This window comes from Zea mays, chromosome 3 (genome assembly GCF_902167145.1).
Source record: "Zea mays cultivar B73 chromosome 3, Zm-B73-REFERENCE-NAM-5.0, whole genome shotgun sequence".
NCBI lineage: Eukaryota > Viridiplantae > Streptophyta > Magnoliopsida > Poales > Poaceae > Zea > Zea mays.
Window position 1 is genome coordinate 149,351,431 of NC_050098.1, and position 15,861 is coordinate 149,367,291.

At 47.8% G+C, this 15,861-nt stretch overlaps 1 protein-coding gene and 1 pseudogene across 3 annotated transcripts; both read right to left on the reverse strand.

The window, feature by feature from the left end:
* Positions 1–1,982: 1,982 nt before the first annotated feature.
* LOC103650713 (ferredoxin--NADP reductase, leaf isozyme 1 - pseudogene) lies at positions 1,983–2,737 on the reverse strand (annotated as a pseudogene). Its single transcript, NR_152520.1, has 3 exons — positions 2,719–2,737; positions 2,310–2,607; positions 1,983–2,180 (listed from the first exon to the last, which is right to left on the reverse strand). The product of NR_152520.1 is annotated as a ferredoxin--NADP reductase, leaf isozyme 1 - pseudogene (transcript).
* A 2,939-nt stretch (positions 2,738–5,676) lies between these two features.
* On the reverse strand, positions 5,677–7,930 carry LOC541626 (ferredoxin). 2 transcript variants are annotated; one of them, NM_001111381.1, is made up of 7 exons: positions 7,314–7,906; positions 7,096–7,229; positions 6,929–7,007; positions 6,744–6,835; positions 6,566–6,643; positions 6,157–6,454; positions 5,677–6,030 (listed from the first exon to the last, which is right to left on the reverse strand). In NM_001111381.1, the coding sequence occupies exons 1-7, from the start codon at positions 7,669–7,671 to the stop codon at positions 5,963–5,965; spliced, it is 1,107 nt and encodes a 368-aa protein (NP_001104851.1). In that variant the 5' UTR covers positions 7,672–7,906; the 3' UTR covers positions 5,677–5,962. The 2 variants fall into 2 exon arrangements, with proteins under 2 accessions (NP_001104851.1, XP_020405634.1); XM_020550045.2 differs by lacking the exon at positions 6,566–6,643 and having other exon boundaries at positions 5,696–6,030; positions 7,314–7,930.
* Positions 7,931–15,861: the final 7,931 nt, after the last annotated feature.

Genomic DNA, 15,861 nt, shown 5'->3' on the forward strand with positions numbered 1-15,861 from the left:
GGGTCCCAGCTCGACCCACTGCCGACGAAGCCGCGGCGGCTGCCCTCAGGCTCCTCCTTTAGCGCCATCACCACCGTGGCGCTCCTCGGCCGCCTCGTGACGAGGCCACCTGCCGCCGCTAGCGCTGGCCTCCGACTGCGGCGCCAGCAGGGCTCTAGTGCCGCGTAGCAAGCACCATGGCCAAAGCCGCCTCGAACAGGAACCGGGAGCACCACCGAGTGGACGCCGACGACAATCTTCAGCCGGAGCAGCATGGATAAACAACACCCTCCCTCCTGGGTGTCTGTCACGTCGTGTATCTGCTGCCCGCCTCCTCCCTCTGTACTTCTTTGCCTCCTATGCTAGGGTGTGCGGTGCGGCGAGCGGGCGACCGAGCCGTGCACATCTTTTTACGTGGTGCGGGTGCAAACCAGAGGGAGGAGGCGGGCGTATCGTGGCGTGCGGGGTTCGCGGCGGCTGGCGTTCGCGGCGGCGGGCGGGGTTCTATTGAGCTCGGGGCGGATATAGGCAGGCGAGCGAATTGCAGCGGCGGGAGGTTTTCGACGGCTGGCGGGGTTCGCGGCAGGTCTCGGCAGGCATATCGCGGCACGCATGCGGGCTGTTCGTGGCGGGCGGGCGTTCGCGCCTCGCGGTTGGCGGCGGGCGGGGGTCGCGGTGGGATCGGGCGAGCCACCGCGGGGGCAGTCTACAGTAGCGTCTTAATAGTTAGTACAGATGAAAAAGTTGTTTGCGTGGCTTGGGATGAAGACTTCGGTGCAACAGTACCTCTGTTCTTGCTCTGTCTTCAACAAGCAAAGCTGAACCGGTCTCTCCTCCATTGTCTTTTACAGGCCCTTCCCGTACCCGATTCACCATGGCAGATCATTAAACAACGGACAATAAGAGCAACAAAAACACCAAGTATAAAGTATAAGCTAATAAGTGCTTAAACCGAGCACAGAAAAAATCAGGCGAAAGGAACAGCTGGAAAAAAATCAGTTGACGAGGTGAAGTGAACTAAGAAAACTGAGCAGCCAAACGCCCACAGTGCATTCGATCAGTTTCCAACAGAAGTACAGAAATACCACTACTGTTCCAATCCAATCAAGCAACACGACTGCATAAAGAGCTCAAACAACTTCTAACAGGACACCTCATAGGCTCATACGGAGGAAAAGGAGCAAATACGCGTGTGCAGCCGCGAAACTTCGAAGAACCTACGAGTTCCAGGCATCAGATGGCAGCAGCCCCAAGACTCCAGAGCTCAATCCAACCACGTCAAGAAGAGATGCAGGACCAAGACGAGCAACAGAATCGGAGTACCAAAGGAGAAGAAGAGAAAAACGGAGGGAGAAAAGGCCGCCCTCGTGCGGGGGCGGGGCGGGGTGACCTGCGCAGGTGAGGAAGCCGTGGATCTCGGAGGCGATGAGCGGGTCCCGCCCGCCGGCGCCACCCACCATGGTCGCGCTTGCTGCTGCTTCCGCGGCTAGGAATCCAGAGGTCGGGCGAGCGAGGTTGGCGGGCAGGGTTGGCTGGCGGTGAATCCGGAGGTCGGGCGAGCGGGGATGGCTGGCGGTTTGCGCCGGCGCGGAATCCGGAGGTAGGGCGAGTTGGCGGGGTTTGCGGCGGCGCGGAATCCGGACGTCGGGCGAGCGGGGGCAGTCTACATTGAGCTCTTAATAGTTAGTAGAGATTGTGATTATATATTTTTCTTACCTTGCGCAACTGTGATTTTACCCATCGCTTTTATTTTTTAGTTATTAATTCTGATTTACGCTAACGGTGTTAAGAGGGAAGAGCAAACGATAGCTTCGTTGTCGAAACAGAAAGGTAAAATCATAAAGTTGAAAAACCTAAAATCAGAATCAGAGAAGGGTATAATTCATAATTGCCCTAATAAAAGAAAAGGCTAATGTGTGTCCTTTCTTTCTGGCAACAAATTCACGTGCAGAGAGACAACAACTTCCTGAAAGAAACGATTATATATGTCTTTCATCATATATAATGTATGTACATCGATAGAACGACGACGAGCCAAACGATTCGATTGATCTCCGCAATACTACGTACAATGCAATGCAAACTCATCACCACCAGATTTCTTGAGCTGAACAATACAATGAAGGATCATCATCAGTAGACTTCGACGTTCCATTGCTCGCTCTTCTTGAGCTGCTTCTTGTAGTCCAACCAGTTGATCCCTGACGGATGATGATGCGTGAGTAGTATATATGTGTGTGATTAACCAAACCAATGCAGCAAGAAAGGTTAGCTACTTGTTCATATTGAGCGCAAAAAACGAAGGACAAGCGAGATGACAGACAACTTACCGTCCTTGGCTGCGAGGTCGAGCATGATGTCGTCGATGCCCTTCTCCATGCCCTTGAGCCCGCACATGTAGACGTAGGTGTTGTCCTTCTTGAGCAGCTCCCACAGCTCCTCCTTGTACTCCGCCATGCGCGTCTGGATGTACATCTTCTCCCCGGCCGCGTTCGTCTGCTCCCGGCTCACCGCGAAGTCCAGCCGGAAGTTGTCCGGCGCCATCTCCTTCATCTTCTCCAGCTCCTCCTTGTACAGCAGGGTGTCGCTGGTCGGGACGCCCAGGAACAGCCACGCCAGCCCGGTGTACTATGTATATCATGTTGGATATAGATTCAGTTCATTAATTAATTAGTTCATTTCATCAATTTGTCTGTCTGTCTCTGTTGTTGTTTGATTAATTATTTGAGAGTTTGAGACCTTGTAGTCCTCGTGCTCAAATCAGGACACTGTAAAAATAGGAAAACTCAATATTATGACACTGTAACAGATCAAAATAAAGCAAGACATGGAATCTCAAATCAGGACACAATAGTATAACAGAGAAAGCAAGACTGAGAAAACTCAATATCAGGACATTATAGTAGAGCAAAGGCATCCACCACAGAAGTTTGATTGCCGAAATAACCAACTAGATCGAGTAAGGTACCTAGCCTATCAACTGTTTGTCTTTCGAAGAGTGTGTTTCACAGAAAACAAATGTTTTGGTTTCACAGTGGGAATAGCACGGTCAACCTCTCCAGAACGAGGTTGTACGTCTCGCCATTCTTTTAAAAGAACAACAACCTACAAGGGACAGTAAAACAAGAATTAGATCATGGATACGCAATACCATATGCCCGTTTTAGTGCAAAAACATGTGTAATAAACGTAATTCGTATAGCTCCACGCACACTTATTTATTAGATTTCAATTATTTGGAACAACTTCAGGACTAATGGAAGGACTTCAGTGGGTAACCACTACAACATAAACATCTACAGGGGATTCCTATAGGTGACAGAAGTCTGATTGTACCGAACTCTTGCATATGGCTGAACTGCCTGTCTTTTAGATTAGTCTCAATGATGGTTATCAATTTTGGATTTAGTGTCTTAACTAGCCTATAATCCTTTTTTTTGCCTTTTTTGAAATCTATTATAGATACACCGATAGGATTGGAGTCCCTACCAAGGAGACGGCGTAGATTGTAGGGATGAGACGTTGTAGGGCATGGCTAGGTATGGTTTAAAGATACCGTGGCTGTTGGCGAGAGAGAGCGAGAGGTGGCACTACAACACCGGTGCTGTAGTACTCGCGAGTGCTGTTCATGGGATTAGGTTGCAAGGGCGAGGAGGGAGAAGGGGTGGCGACTAGGGCTCCCGGCTCCCGGAGGGAAGTCGTCGACAAATATGTGCTTTTGCTTCATTTCAAATAGAGTTGTACAGAGTTGTTTAATAGTCCATCCTCTCATCTTATCTTATCTTATCTAACAAACTCCTATCTAATAGCTTATTATCTTATATGTATCTAACTCCTATCTAATAGCTTCTAAGATTGGCTCCAACAGGGCAGCTATTTGGCAATACAAAGCTAATTTACCTAGTCATTTAGTACTGTAGCGGCTCCAATAGCCCAACTATCCAGCCCAGCCAAATTACATGGGAGGAGAGAGAACCGATAAATTAGCTAGCCTAGGCACGCCAGCCATTCCTTTTGGAAGCAACCGTCAGCTCGAACCACGCGAGGGAATCGACGGGCAGCGGCCAGGTGATTTGGCGAGAAAGCTAATTGGGCCAACAGCCACAACCATTTTAGCTGCTTTGTTGTAAACAACAAGTCTGTCATGGACCATGTAAAATACAAGAATGGAAATGACCGGGCAATATGGCTGCTCACTGTTGGAGTTATCTATAATTTGGCGCTGATGCCGGTCATAACATACATATATTTTCATGCCATCAACTGTCCGCTGACCTTTTTTTTTTTGCTCCAGGTCCAGTGAGGATGGTAATATATGTTCTGGACATATCCGCTAAGTTTGCGAAGTTGTTAACTATTACAGCAACGGCTTTATATTATTGTGCCGTGTGTTATTTGTGCTTTATTTCTTTATATCGTAACAAGAGATAATATTGTGCTATTTATAGCTTTGGTTAAGCTTCTAGCGAATGATACTTGCACCTGTAACTGTAGGGCGCGCAAGTGGGCGCCAAATAGTCTAGTAACCTCGATGACGGCCCCGTCAAAAACCTTTTTATTTGGATTCATTAAAGATCTTAAATACTCATTGCAAAATTGGACGATAATAAAATGAGGATGATGAACATTGGGTGTTTGTTTCTAGAGACTATTTTTTAGTCCTGTCATTTTATTTCATTTTAGGTTCTAAATTGCTAAATACGGAAACTAAAACTTAATTTTAGTTTTTATATTTAATAATTTATGACTAAAATAAAATAAAATGGAGAGACTAAAAATAGTCTTTAGAAATCAGACACCCCATATATGACTTAGGTTGTGTTAGGGGAGATATGCGTGATGTGAGCCCCTACGGCTACGTAAGTTGTTGGCTTCAGATTAAAGCTAGTTGTTTGTACTGCTGCTGCAGTTATAATATACAGAGAAAAAATATTGTAGGAGTAGTAGAATTCGATATAGACTAAACCCAAACGAACAGGTTGACGAATTACGTGCTTCTCGTGAAAAAAAATCATATGACTCGTAGAGACGGCCCAAATTCATAATTTCTAGGCCGTGATGTGTAGAGGCTATTGCAGGAAAAAAAAAGAGAGAAATTTTTATATAACATTAAATGGGATCGTTACATGTAGCTGCATGCGGATGTCTTTTTTTGCATCTGGTGTGATGGGGATCTAGGCTGCACCCGGGTGTCTTCTTGCATCTGGTATTCTGGTGGATGGATGCTTTAGAAGCATATACGAACGATGTGGTGCGCCATCCATCAGTCGTTTTGCTGCAAGGATGCAATGCAACCCACCTATGCAATGCAAGCAGTACCGCGCTTGCCGCTACAGGAGGGAGTATTGTATTGTGGTGGATACTGTTTGACAGAGGTTTATCGTCGGAAAAGAAGTGAATTTGGATCTAGAATATACTTGAATTCTCCGAAGTGTTTGTTATAGCTTCCACGCTTCTCTCGGTCTCAGACCTCTACTTGGAGCAATTGTGATTATACCCCTTCTCTAATTCTGTAATTGTGATTTTACTCCTCGTTTATCAACTTTGTGATTTTAGCTCACTATTTTGAAAATGAAGCCACCGTTTATCTCTCTCACTAACACCGTTTATCAACTTTGTGATTTTCGCTAATGGTGTTAAGAGGGAAGGGCAAACGATAGCTTCGTTGTCGAAACAGAAAGGTGAAATCACAAAGTTGAAAAAAGTAAAATCAGAATCAGAGAAGGGTATAATTCATAATTGCCCTAATAAAGAAAAGGCTAATGTGTGTCCTTTCTTTCTCGCAACAAATTCACGTGCAGAGAGACAACAAATTCCTGAAAGAAACGATTATATATGTCTTTCATCATATATAATGTATGTACATCGATAGAATGACGACGAGCCAAACGATTCGATTGATCTCCGCAATACTACGTACAATGCAATGCAAACTCATCACCACCAGATTGCTTGAGCTGAACAATACAATGAAGGATCATCATCAGTAGACTTCGACGTTCCATTGCTCGCTCTTCTTGAGCTGCTTCTTGTAGTCCAACCAGTTGATCCCTGACGGATGATGATGATGATGATGATAACCAAACCAATGCAGCAAGAAAGGTTACGTTAGTTAGCTAGCTACTTGTTCATATCGAGCACAAAAACGAAGGACAAGAGCGATGACAGACAGCTTACCGTCCTTGGCTGCGAGGTCGAGCATGATGTCGTCGATGCCCTTCTCCATGCCCTTGAGCCCGCACATGTAGACGTAGGTGTTGTCCTTCTTGAGCAGCTCCCACAGCTCCTCCTTGTACTCCGCCATGCGCGTCTGGATGTACATCTTCTCCCCGGCCGCGTTCGTCTGCTCCCGGCTCACCGCGAAGTCCAGCCGGAAGTTGTCCGGCGCCATCTCCTTCATCTTCTCCAGCTCCTCCTTGTACAGCAGGGTGTCGCTGGTCGGGACGCCCAGGAACAGCCACGCCAGCCCGGTGTACTATGTATATCATGTTGGATATAGATTCAGTTCATTAATTAATTAGTTCATTTCATCAATTTGTCTGTCTGTCTCTGTTGTTGTTTGATTAATTATTTGAGAGTTTGAGACCTTGTAGTCCTCGTGCTCCTCGAAGAACATCTTCCACAAGAAGGAGCGGAACGGAGCGATGCCGGTACCCGTTGCGAGCTGATGAACACATCAGGATTTACCAGTGCGAGATGATAAGCGGTTTCATGGAGGGATAGCTAGCTAGATGGATGGATGAGCTGACTCTAACTCTACTCACCATGATGATTGTTGCGTTGGGGTCTTTGGGCATGAGCATCTCCTTGCCCACTGGCCCTGTGATCTTCACCTCAGCGCCTGGCTTCAAGTCACCTGCATTAGTATGTATATATATGCTTAGTATATAATATATTAGTCTGCATGGAAGAACTGAGACATGGCGGAAATTAAAGCTAGACAACTGACAGAGGAAGTTCGAGCAGACTCCTTTGACGACCTCCCCCTGATCGTTGGTGTAGACCAGCCTCTTCACGCACAGCGACACCTGCACATCAACAAAAGTTGCCATAGCTATCTTAATGGTGATACATACATATAATTAATTAATTAATTTGTATTAATCATTGGCTCACCGTCTTGGAGTCGCCGAAATCTCCGAGGGCGCTGCTGGCGATGGAGTAGAGCCTGAGCTTGTGCGGCTTGCCGTTCTTGTCCTCGCCATCCGCGATGACGCCGATGGACTGGCCCTCTCTGTAGGGGACCTCGCCTGCATGCACGACCACCCAATACATCACCTTACCTTATCCTAACTAACACTAGATTACTGCTACTAATTAGGTAAGCTACCTACCTTCTGTGCTGAAGACCATGTGCCACGTCTCCCCGGGCGCTTGGTCGCCGGTGATCCTGGTGTTGAGCAGGCACCTCCCGACGTACGGCTCCTTGGGCTTGTACTTGTTGGTGACGAGCCCCTCCTCCTGCTTCTTGGACACCTTCTCCAGCTTCTTGACCGGCTCCGCCTCCGCGGTCTCGGTGGTGGACACCTGCACGCGCAGCCGCACCGCGCGCGGGCCGCCGTGCCGCCGCGGGAACTGGAGGTGGCCGCATGGAGACGACGGGGACGCGGACGCGGACGCCTTGGCCTTGGCGGCGGCAGGGGAGGAGGAGGAGGAGGGCAGAGAGACGGCCGCCGCGGTCACGGCAGCCATGGCTGTGGGTGGGGTCGAATGGAGCGCTAGTGGACCAGATTACAGAGCCGCCGTAGCAAAGATAGCTAGCTAGCTACTGTGGTGCAGGTGCAGTAGAGGAGGGAGAGGATGGGATTTGTATCGGCGGCATGCAGTGCAGTACTGCTGCTCGATCCGAAGAAGAGAGGCGAGGCGAAGGGGCGAGGGAGGGGATGAGTGGAAGAGAGACGAGGTGGGGAGAGCGAGTGGCTGCTGCCCACTCACTGCCTGTGTCTGTCTCTCTCTCTCTCCCCCCTCTTTGACAGCTTAGCAGTGCTCCAGGCCAATGAGGCGGCGCTACGTGGCCATGTACGCTGCTGTCGTGGACTCTAGCAAACGCAGGGAAAAAAGGGTTTACAGGGTCGGGTCGGTTGGGTACGATACGAGACAGGCGGCGACGGCGATGTATGCAACGCCCCAACGGGAATTGACGGGGACAGGGTATCTGGACTGATCCTTATAAATATCGGTTTTTTGTTAAAACTTTTTGAAAGAAAATTTAAAGCTAGTTTTAACTGTGTTTTTATTCTTATAAATATCATCTGTTTCATTGTGTCAAGATCTGTTGTGATAAAAGCTCGTTTGATTTCTTTAGTCGAGTCTCGACTAAAGTTTAGGGTCTATTTAGATCAATGGTGCTAAAGTTTAGCACTATACTTTTTAACTAAATTTGGCACTCGGTCATCCAAAAAATAACTGCTAAAAGTGAAGATAAACTTGAGCATCCAATAATAACAGTTTAAGTTTCTCAAGATGTGCTAAATTTCAGCATTTTGCTAAAGTTTAGCACATGAGATCTAAACAGACCTTAGTTTTTATCATGTTTGATTTTAGGGACTAAAAACATTCAATACACATTAAACGAGACTAAGGACTAGGGACTACAACAGTTTTTTCCGTTTTATTTCCACTCTTTGTCAATTTAGGGATTAAATAAGACTAAAATAGATGGACTAATACTTAGTTCCTAGGACCAAACAAACCCTAATAGGGTGTTTGGTTTGAGGAATAAGCTAGTCCATTATCTTCTCACTCTTCAATATTTTTGTTAGATTTGTGGATTGGAATAAGTTGATCCATCACCACCTCATTACTCATAGTTAGTTAGTTAGTACTAATATGGGGAATGAGGTTATCCCACTAAATTTGAGGAATAAACCCATAATGCACTATCTTAATTTGGATATAATGATTCATTAAACTAAACACCCCTTAAATCTACCTTGTCGCGCCAGATAGATTGACGCGATAGACATACCTCGATACCGGAGAGGATGCGAGAGGATTGGGTGTGTTATGTATGTATTGCAAGAGGAGAGGAGACGAGTGGAAGAGAGACGAGGTGAGCAGCAAGTGGCTGGGTCGGCTACAAGACAGACATCTTTGGCGATTTGAGAATCACATGCATGCGCTCCGCCAGGCAACTAGAAACCGGTTTTTCTTGAAAGTGGAGTGGACCCAGCAGCGCATCAAAACCGTTTTTTCTTTCTTTCTTTTTGAGACCCTGCCGCCCGGTCCGCCCAGTTGCCGGCTCCCGGTCCCGTCCAGGCCACAAACATGCAACGCAACGCAACGCAACTCAGCACTTTTCATCTAAAATTGCTTTTGATGTATTCATGTATTAGTTGTACATGCATGCTGTTCGAACCAAAAAAGAGAGTTGCGGACGGTCCGGCCCTGAGGCCGGACGGTCCGCGGTCTGGACAGTCCGCGCCTGTGGGCCGGACGGTCCGCACGTGCGCAGAACAGATTAGGGTTCCGAGTTTTGTGCTACGGTTGTTAGCTATATTCGCGGGATTAGCTCGGAATCAGTTGTGTAAAGGGTCTAGCCCCCCTCCTCTATAAATAGAGAGGTCTACGGCCGATTTGGAATAATCAACAATCGAATCAATACAACTTTCATTCGCATTTTATCCTAGGAGTAGTTCTAGTCTAGTTTAGGTTTAGCCACTCGATCCCCAAATTCTCCGTCTCTCCTCGACTCTACGTCGATTAGAGGAGTCTAGGTCGGCCTGCCCGAGCCTAGACACCACCTAGGATCTCTACTCCCCGACGGGGTCCCTCCCGGGAGCGAGATCCAGGCGCCGTCGGCGATCTTCCGCCGTCCCTGCGTACGTGCGGACCGTCCGGCCCCAGGGCGCGGACCGTCCGGCCGTCAGGCAGAAGTCCCAGCAGCGCACCAGGCCGCGGACCGTCCGGCCCCAGGCCGCGGACAGTCCGCCCTTGCGCAGAGAGCACCACCGCGCCTCGCACCAGGCCGCGGACCGTCCGGCCCCTGCGCGCGGACCGTCCGCCCCTGTGCAGAGGGCACCGCCACGGTTCTTGTTGAGTGTTTGGCGCTCCGAAAAGGCGTCAATATACTTTTTGGCGACTCCGCTGGGGACAAAACATCTAAGCCCATCAAATCGGCCCTCAATGGCCGGTTCAAGGGAAAGCTCTGATATTTCTCCAAGCAACATCATAGAGCCGACTTGGGAAACCTTGCCGGCTGACGAGCAGCTCCAGTTCGAAGAGCACAAGGAGCAGATGATCCAGGAGGCGAAAGCGAAGTTCTTGGCCAACTTCAAAGTGGACAGGAACAACAAGGTCGTCCGACATCGGGCGACGGATCCGGCTTCGCTCCAACCCACGCCAGATATCCCCAATGTAAGTAATACCAACGATCTGCAATCTCTTAGAAATTATGTAGAAGATCAGCGTGAACAAATGCAGAACATCATAGGGGGTATGCAAAGCGATCTTAAGAGACTAGTACGTGCATTTGATAAATCTAGTACCGCAAATTTTCCTTCGCACGAGGTTGAGTTAGGAGATAACGCGTGTAACACATCGGCTACAGGTTGTCACGACCAGTCACAACCCCTTTATGGGATGCCGATGGACACATACCCTAAGCAACCGCAAATCGGCAGCAAATCAGCCGATCTGCACATGCCCGGACCGTCCGCACGTGAGCGCGGACCGTCCGGGCCAGCAACAGTCGGGCCTATTTTTAATGAGTTACCTAGATATGCGCCCGAGCCACCACACACGGCACAGAACCCAAACTACCCAGTCGGACCATCCGCGTACAACGACGGACGGTCCGCACATAATCACGGACGGTACGGGCCAATGACCGGACAGTCCGCATACGACCTTTTTAAGGAGGATTGCTACCTGAATCCTCACCCGTCCCAGCAACACTTCCCATCGCACTATACAATGCATCAACCTATTAATTCGAGATCTAGAACCCAGGAAAACTTTCCGGCCCCACCTAGAAGGCCGGAAAGGAACGATCAAACATACGAACCATATAGGGCAAGTGGCAATGCACCACGTAACTCAAACCAATGGGGGGAAAGACAGCATGCTAATATCCAGCCAACCCCACCTATGTTTGACCAGAGAGCCGGTGGTCTCGCACCGGCTGCCATTGATATAGTAAGGGAAGAAATAGCCGGGGCGTTCCGAGATAAGCTCGGAGTAAGCATGGTCCCTGGGGGGCAATCATATCGGAAACCTTATGACAGCCGATTTGATCACCACCCATACCCACAGGGAACCAGGATACCCGAATTCGCAAAGTTTTCGGGTGATCAAGGGAAAAACACACGCGAACATATAGGCCAGTTCTTAGCACAATTGGGAGAATTGGCCGACACAGAGGCATTTCGCGTGCGTTTATTTTCATTATCGCTAACAGGAACCGCGTTTGCATGGTATGCCACTTTACCTCCTAATTCCATTTCATCATGGGGGGATCTAGAACAAAAATTTCATGATCATTTTTTCTCCGGTGACTATGAGTTGGATTTAGTAGATTTAGTGTCGTTGCGACAGACAAAAGATGAATCGGTTAATGATTACATCCGGAGATTCCGAGATACAAGAAACCGATGCTTTCAAATTCATTTAGCAGAGAAACAGCTAGTAGGATTAGCCTTTAATGGTCTGCGATATTATTTAAAAGAAAGATTAGAAGGCATCCAATTCTTTACACTAGCACAATTACACCAGAGAGCTTTGGCTTGTGAAAGCCGAAGCAAAGAAACTGCTAAAACAACTCGTCACAACGTACATGTAGTAGAATGCGACCAAAGTAGCTCAGAAGACGAATCAGCAGAGGTGTATGCTGCTGAAATGGTTTGGCCAAAGCAGGCCAAATCTTCGGCTTGTGCCTCCTTACAGCCGGTTCAAAAGAAACGGCAAGAGGAGGTTAAGTTTACATTTAATGTTGGTAAGTGTGATAGAATATTTGATGAATTACTTAAAAATGGCAACATTAAAATAAATCACACTGTTCCATCCGCCGACGAGCTAAAACGTCGTGCATATTGCAAGTGGCATAACTCATTTTCTCATGCCACTAATGATTGTAATGTATTCCGTCGACAGATTCAATCGGCCATTAATGAAGGACGATTGAAATTTCAGGAAATGCAGGTGGATACAGAGCCCTTTTCCGATGAACATGATTGACTTCGAGGGCAAGAAAGTCCTAGTTCGGCCAAACACAGCCGATAAAGACAAAGGCAAAGAGATAATCATCGGCAATGCTAAAGAGGCCGATGGGGATCGTAAAGTTTCTTGCAGGAAAGTGGTGGCCGAGAAGACTCCCGATGGAGGGGAGACCCTAAAGGTGACCATCACAGCCTCCAGTACTGGGGGGCAAGCGCAGACAGGGAGACAGATGCAGGAGCCCGTACTGCGTATCCCGGACGGTCCGGCACGTAGGCGCGGACGGTCCGGGACCCCACCGGACGGTCCGGAGAGCTACGGCGGACGGTCCGGCCGTACTCAGGATTCACAACGTCCACGTACTTTCAAACCACGACGACCAGAGATAGGTACGTGGAAAACAAATACATTCAAAGCAGCTGGTCGGTTGGTTAAAGCCGGCCCAACTTTTGATCAATTATTGTCTAAATACGTAAAAAAGAAGGCCGGCCCCAGTGACCGGCCAGCAAAGCGACCCCGCTCACCTATTCATGAGCAGCGTCAGGTCAGGCCGATTAGACCACCCCACCAATCGGAAGAAATGAAAGGTCATACTGTACAAGTGAGACCTAACGTACCTGCATGGACACCTCCACCTCCATATCCACCTATGCCATATCCATACACATATTTACCTCCGCCATGTGTCCCAAATCAAATGTGGGGCATGCCACCATATCCATTTGGGATGCCTCAGTACCCCGCCTAGGGGCACCCCAAACATCTGTTTTTGACAGGTTGACGCCACCAGTACAAGACCGATTGAGCACTGCTCAATCCGGTCACCAGGCACAAACCCAACAGGATTGCCGGACTACTCGGCCTTCCAGGCCGACCAATCCGGCAGGGGGGCATATGCCTGCAGCAACTCAAAAAACAACAAAAAAGGACATCATCAAAATAGGCACTGCAGATGTTGTCATACAGGGAGACAATAAAGGGCCGATGATTTTCGGCGAATCGGCCAACACAACCGAAAAGGATACGGCTACCATCAAAACAGCCGATCCAAAATACTCCATGCCTCGATGGTGCCCAGCGGGATTGACACGATCCCAAAAGAGAAAATTACAACGATTAAGAGCAAAGGAGAGCCAGGAGAAGGAGGCGGAAAAGACATTTAATGACACACATCCACTATACCCGCCACCACAAAAGAAATGGAGACCGAAGGCCGTTGAGAAAAAACAAACGGCCACAGAAATAGAAAGTCAATCTGCACCAGACGCGGACCGTCCGGCCCCTGCTTGCGGGCCGTCCGCCGTTCACCAGGAAGTCTCTGGTCAACCTGCATCAGGCGCGGACCGTCCGGCCTCCGCGCGCGGACCGTCCGCCGTTCACCAGGAGACCTCCAACGACACAACAACATCAATGGAGGAGGACGACCTGCTGGGAGAAGACCTGGTCGACTACGAGGCTTCTCCAGAACGCCCAGGTATGGATGTGAATATTATTACATTTTCTGCTGATTGTACTATTATCGGCGACGATGAACCTGTTGTTGCCCAGTTTGATTTTGGTCCTAAAGAAGCCGCCTTTACTAAACCAAAAGAATCGGTAAATCATTTAAAGCCGCTCTTCGTGCGCGGCCACATTGATGGGATACCGATTGCTAAGATGTTGGTAGATGGAGGGGCGGCTGTAAATCTAATGCCTTATTCATTATACAGAAAATTAGGTAAACAAGATGACGAACTTGTCAAGACCAACATGACCCTCAGCGGTGTTGGAACTGATAGTTCGATCAAAGCCAGGGGAGTCACGTCCGTTGAATTAACCATCGGGACTAAGACCCTTGCTGCTGCATTCTTCGTCGCTGATGTAGAAGGAAATTACAGTTTAATTCTAGGCAGAGATTGGATTCACGCCAATCAATGTGTACCTTCCACATTACATCAAATGCTAATACAATGGGTAGGCGATGACATAGAACAAGTACATGCTGATGTATCAGCCTGCATCGCTGTGGCCGATGCCCCTGTACTCTGGACTTATGAGACTGCTACATGTCTCACAGGAGTAGATTTTTCTGATTATCAATTCATAAGTATAGATAAGAAAGGCTTCATTCCTGTAATGCTAGAGCCGATGGAGAATCGGCTAAATCCTAAATAAAGTTTAAATGATGAATACACACAAAACTCATGAGTCTCTGGCCACGGACAGTTCGGCTTCCAAGGCCGGATGGTCTGGTCTTTCACAAAAGGGTTCGGACTTTAAGACCGAACATACATCACAGCAAAAGGACGGTATTACGGATGATCCGGTCCCCGAGACCGGAGAGTCTGCCGTCACACAAAGATCTTCTAATTCCTCTGTGGGAAACATAATAGAGGAATTCAGAGATCTTGATAAACTAGGACAGGGGTTTACATCGGCCGATCCTTTGGAGGAGATTGACATAGGAGATGGTAAAACTCCAAGGCCGACTTTTGTAAACAAGACCCTGGAGACCGATCCTAGAGATGAGATGATCGGTCTATTGAAGGAATATTCAGATTGCTTTGCTTGGAATTATACTGAAATGCCTGGATTAAGCCGAGAGATCGTAGAGCATCGGCTGCCTATTAAATCTGGTTTCAGACCTTTCAAGCAAAGAGCTAGAACATTTCGTCCAGATCTTCTCCCACGCATCAAGGACGAAATCCACCGGCTGCTAGAAGCTGATTTTATCAGACCTTGCAGATACGCAGAATGGGTCTCCAATATTGTGCCGGTGGAGAAGAAGGAGTCAGGTAAACTTAGAGTATGCATTGATTTTCGCAATTTAAATAGAGCAACTCCTAAAGACGAATATCCTATGCCCATAGCCGACACATTAATCAATAATGCATCAGGAAATAGAATTATTAGCTTCCTTGATGGTAATGTCGGATATAATCAGATTTTCATGGCCGAAGAAGATGCGTCTAAAACGGCCTTTATATGTCCAGGCTTCATTGGTTTATTTGAGTGGGTTGTCATGACATTTGGTCTGAAAAATGCTGGTGCTACTTATCAGAGGGCTATGAATTTGATCTTCCATGAATTGTTAGGAAACACTGTGGAAGTTTACATTGATGATATTGTAGTCAAATCGGCTGAGTTTAGTTCTCATATAGCTGATTTGCGCAAAGCCTTTGATAAAATGCGTCAGTATGGTTTGAAAATGAACCCACGTAAATGTGCTTTTGGAGTGTCGGCTGGTAAGTTTTTAGGATTTGTCATACATGAACGTGGTATAGAAATAGACCCTGACCGAATCAAGTCTATTCGGAATGTGGGACCTTCGACCTGTAAGGTCGAGGTACAGAGGTTTCTCGGCAAGGTGAATTATTTACGAAGGTTTATTTCTAACCTAGCCGGGAAGATTGATGCGTTCACCCCTATTCTTCGGCTTAAGAATGATGCCGAATTCGCCTGGGGGGCAGAACAACAAGAAGCATTTGATCTCATCAAAAAATACTTATCTTCGGCTCCCGTATTAAAAGCACCACGAGCAGGAGTACCATTCCGATTATACATTGCAGCTGAGGATAAGGTCATTGGGGCTGTTCTGACACAAGAAACCGAGGGGAAGGAGCATGTGGTGACATATCTAAGCCGAAGGTTGGTGGATGCTGAAACAAGGTACACTTTTATTGAAAAGTTATGCTTATGCTTGTTTTTTGCATGCACCAAATGTAGATGCTATTTATTGTCTAGTCATTG

Excerpts from the sequence above, each read along its gene's own strand:
- LOC541626 (NM_001111381.1), bottom strand. The coding sequence starts at position 7,671 with ATGGCTGCCGTGACCGCGGCGGCCGTCTCTCTGCCCTCCTCCTCCTCC. Across the intron at positions 7,008-7,095 it reads ATTTCGGCGACTCCAAGACG|GTGTCGCTGTGCGTGAAGAG; the intron begins GTGAGCCAATGA and ends GTTGATGTGCAG. Across the intron at positions 6,836-6,928 it reads AGTCTGCTCGAACTTCCTCT|GTGACTTGAAGCCAGGCGCT; the intron begins GTCAGTTGTCTA and ends ATACTAATGCAG.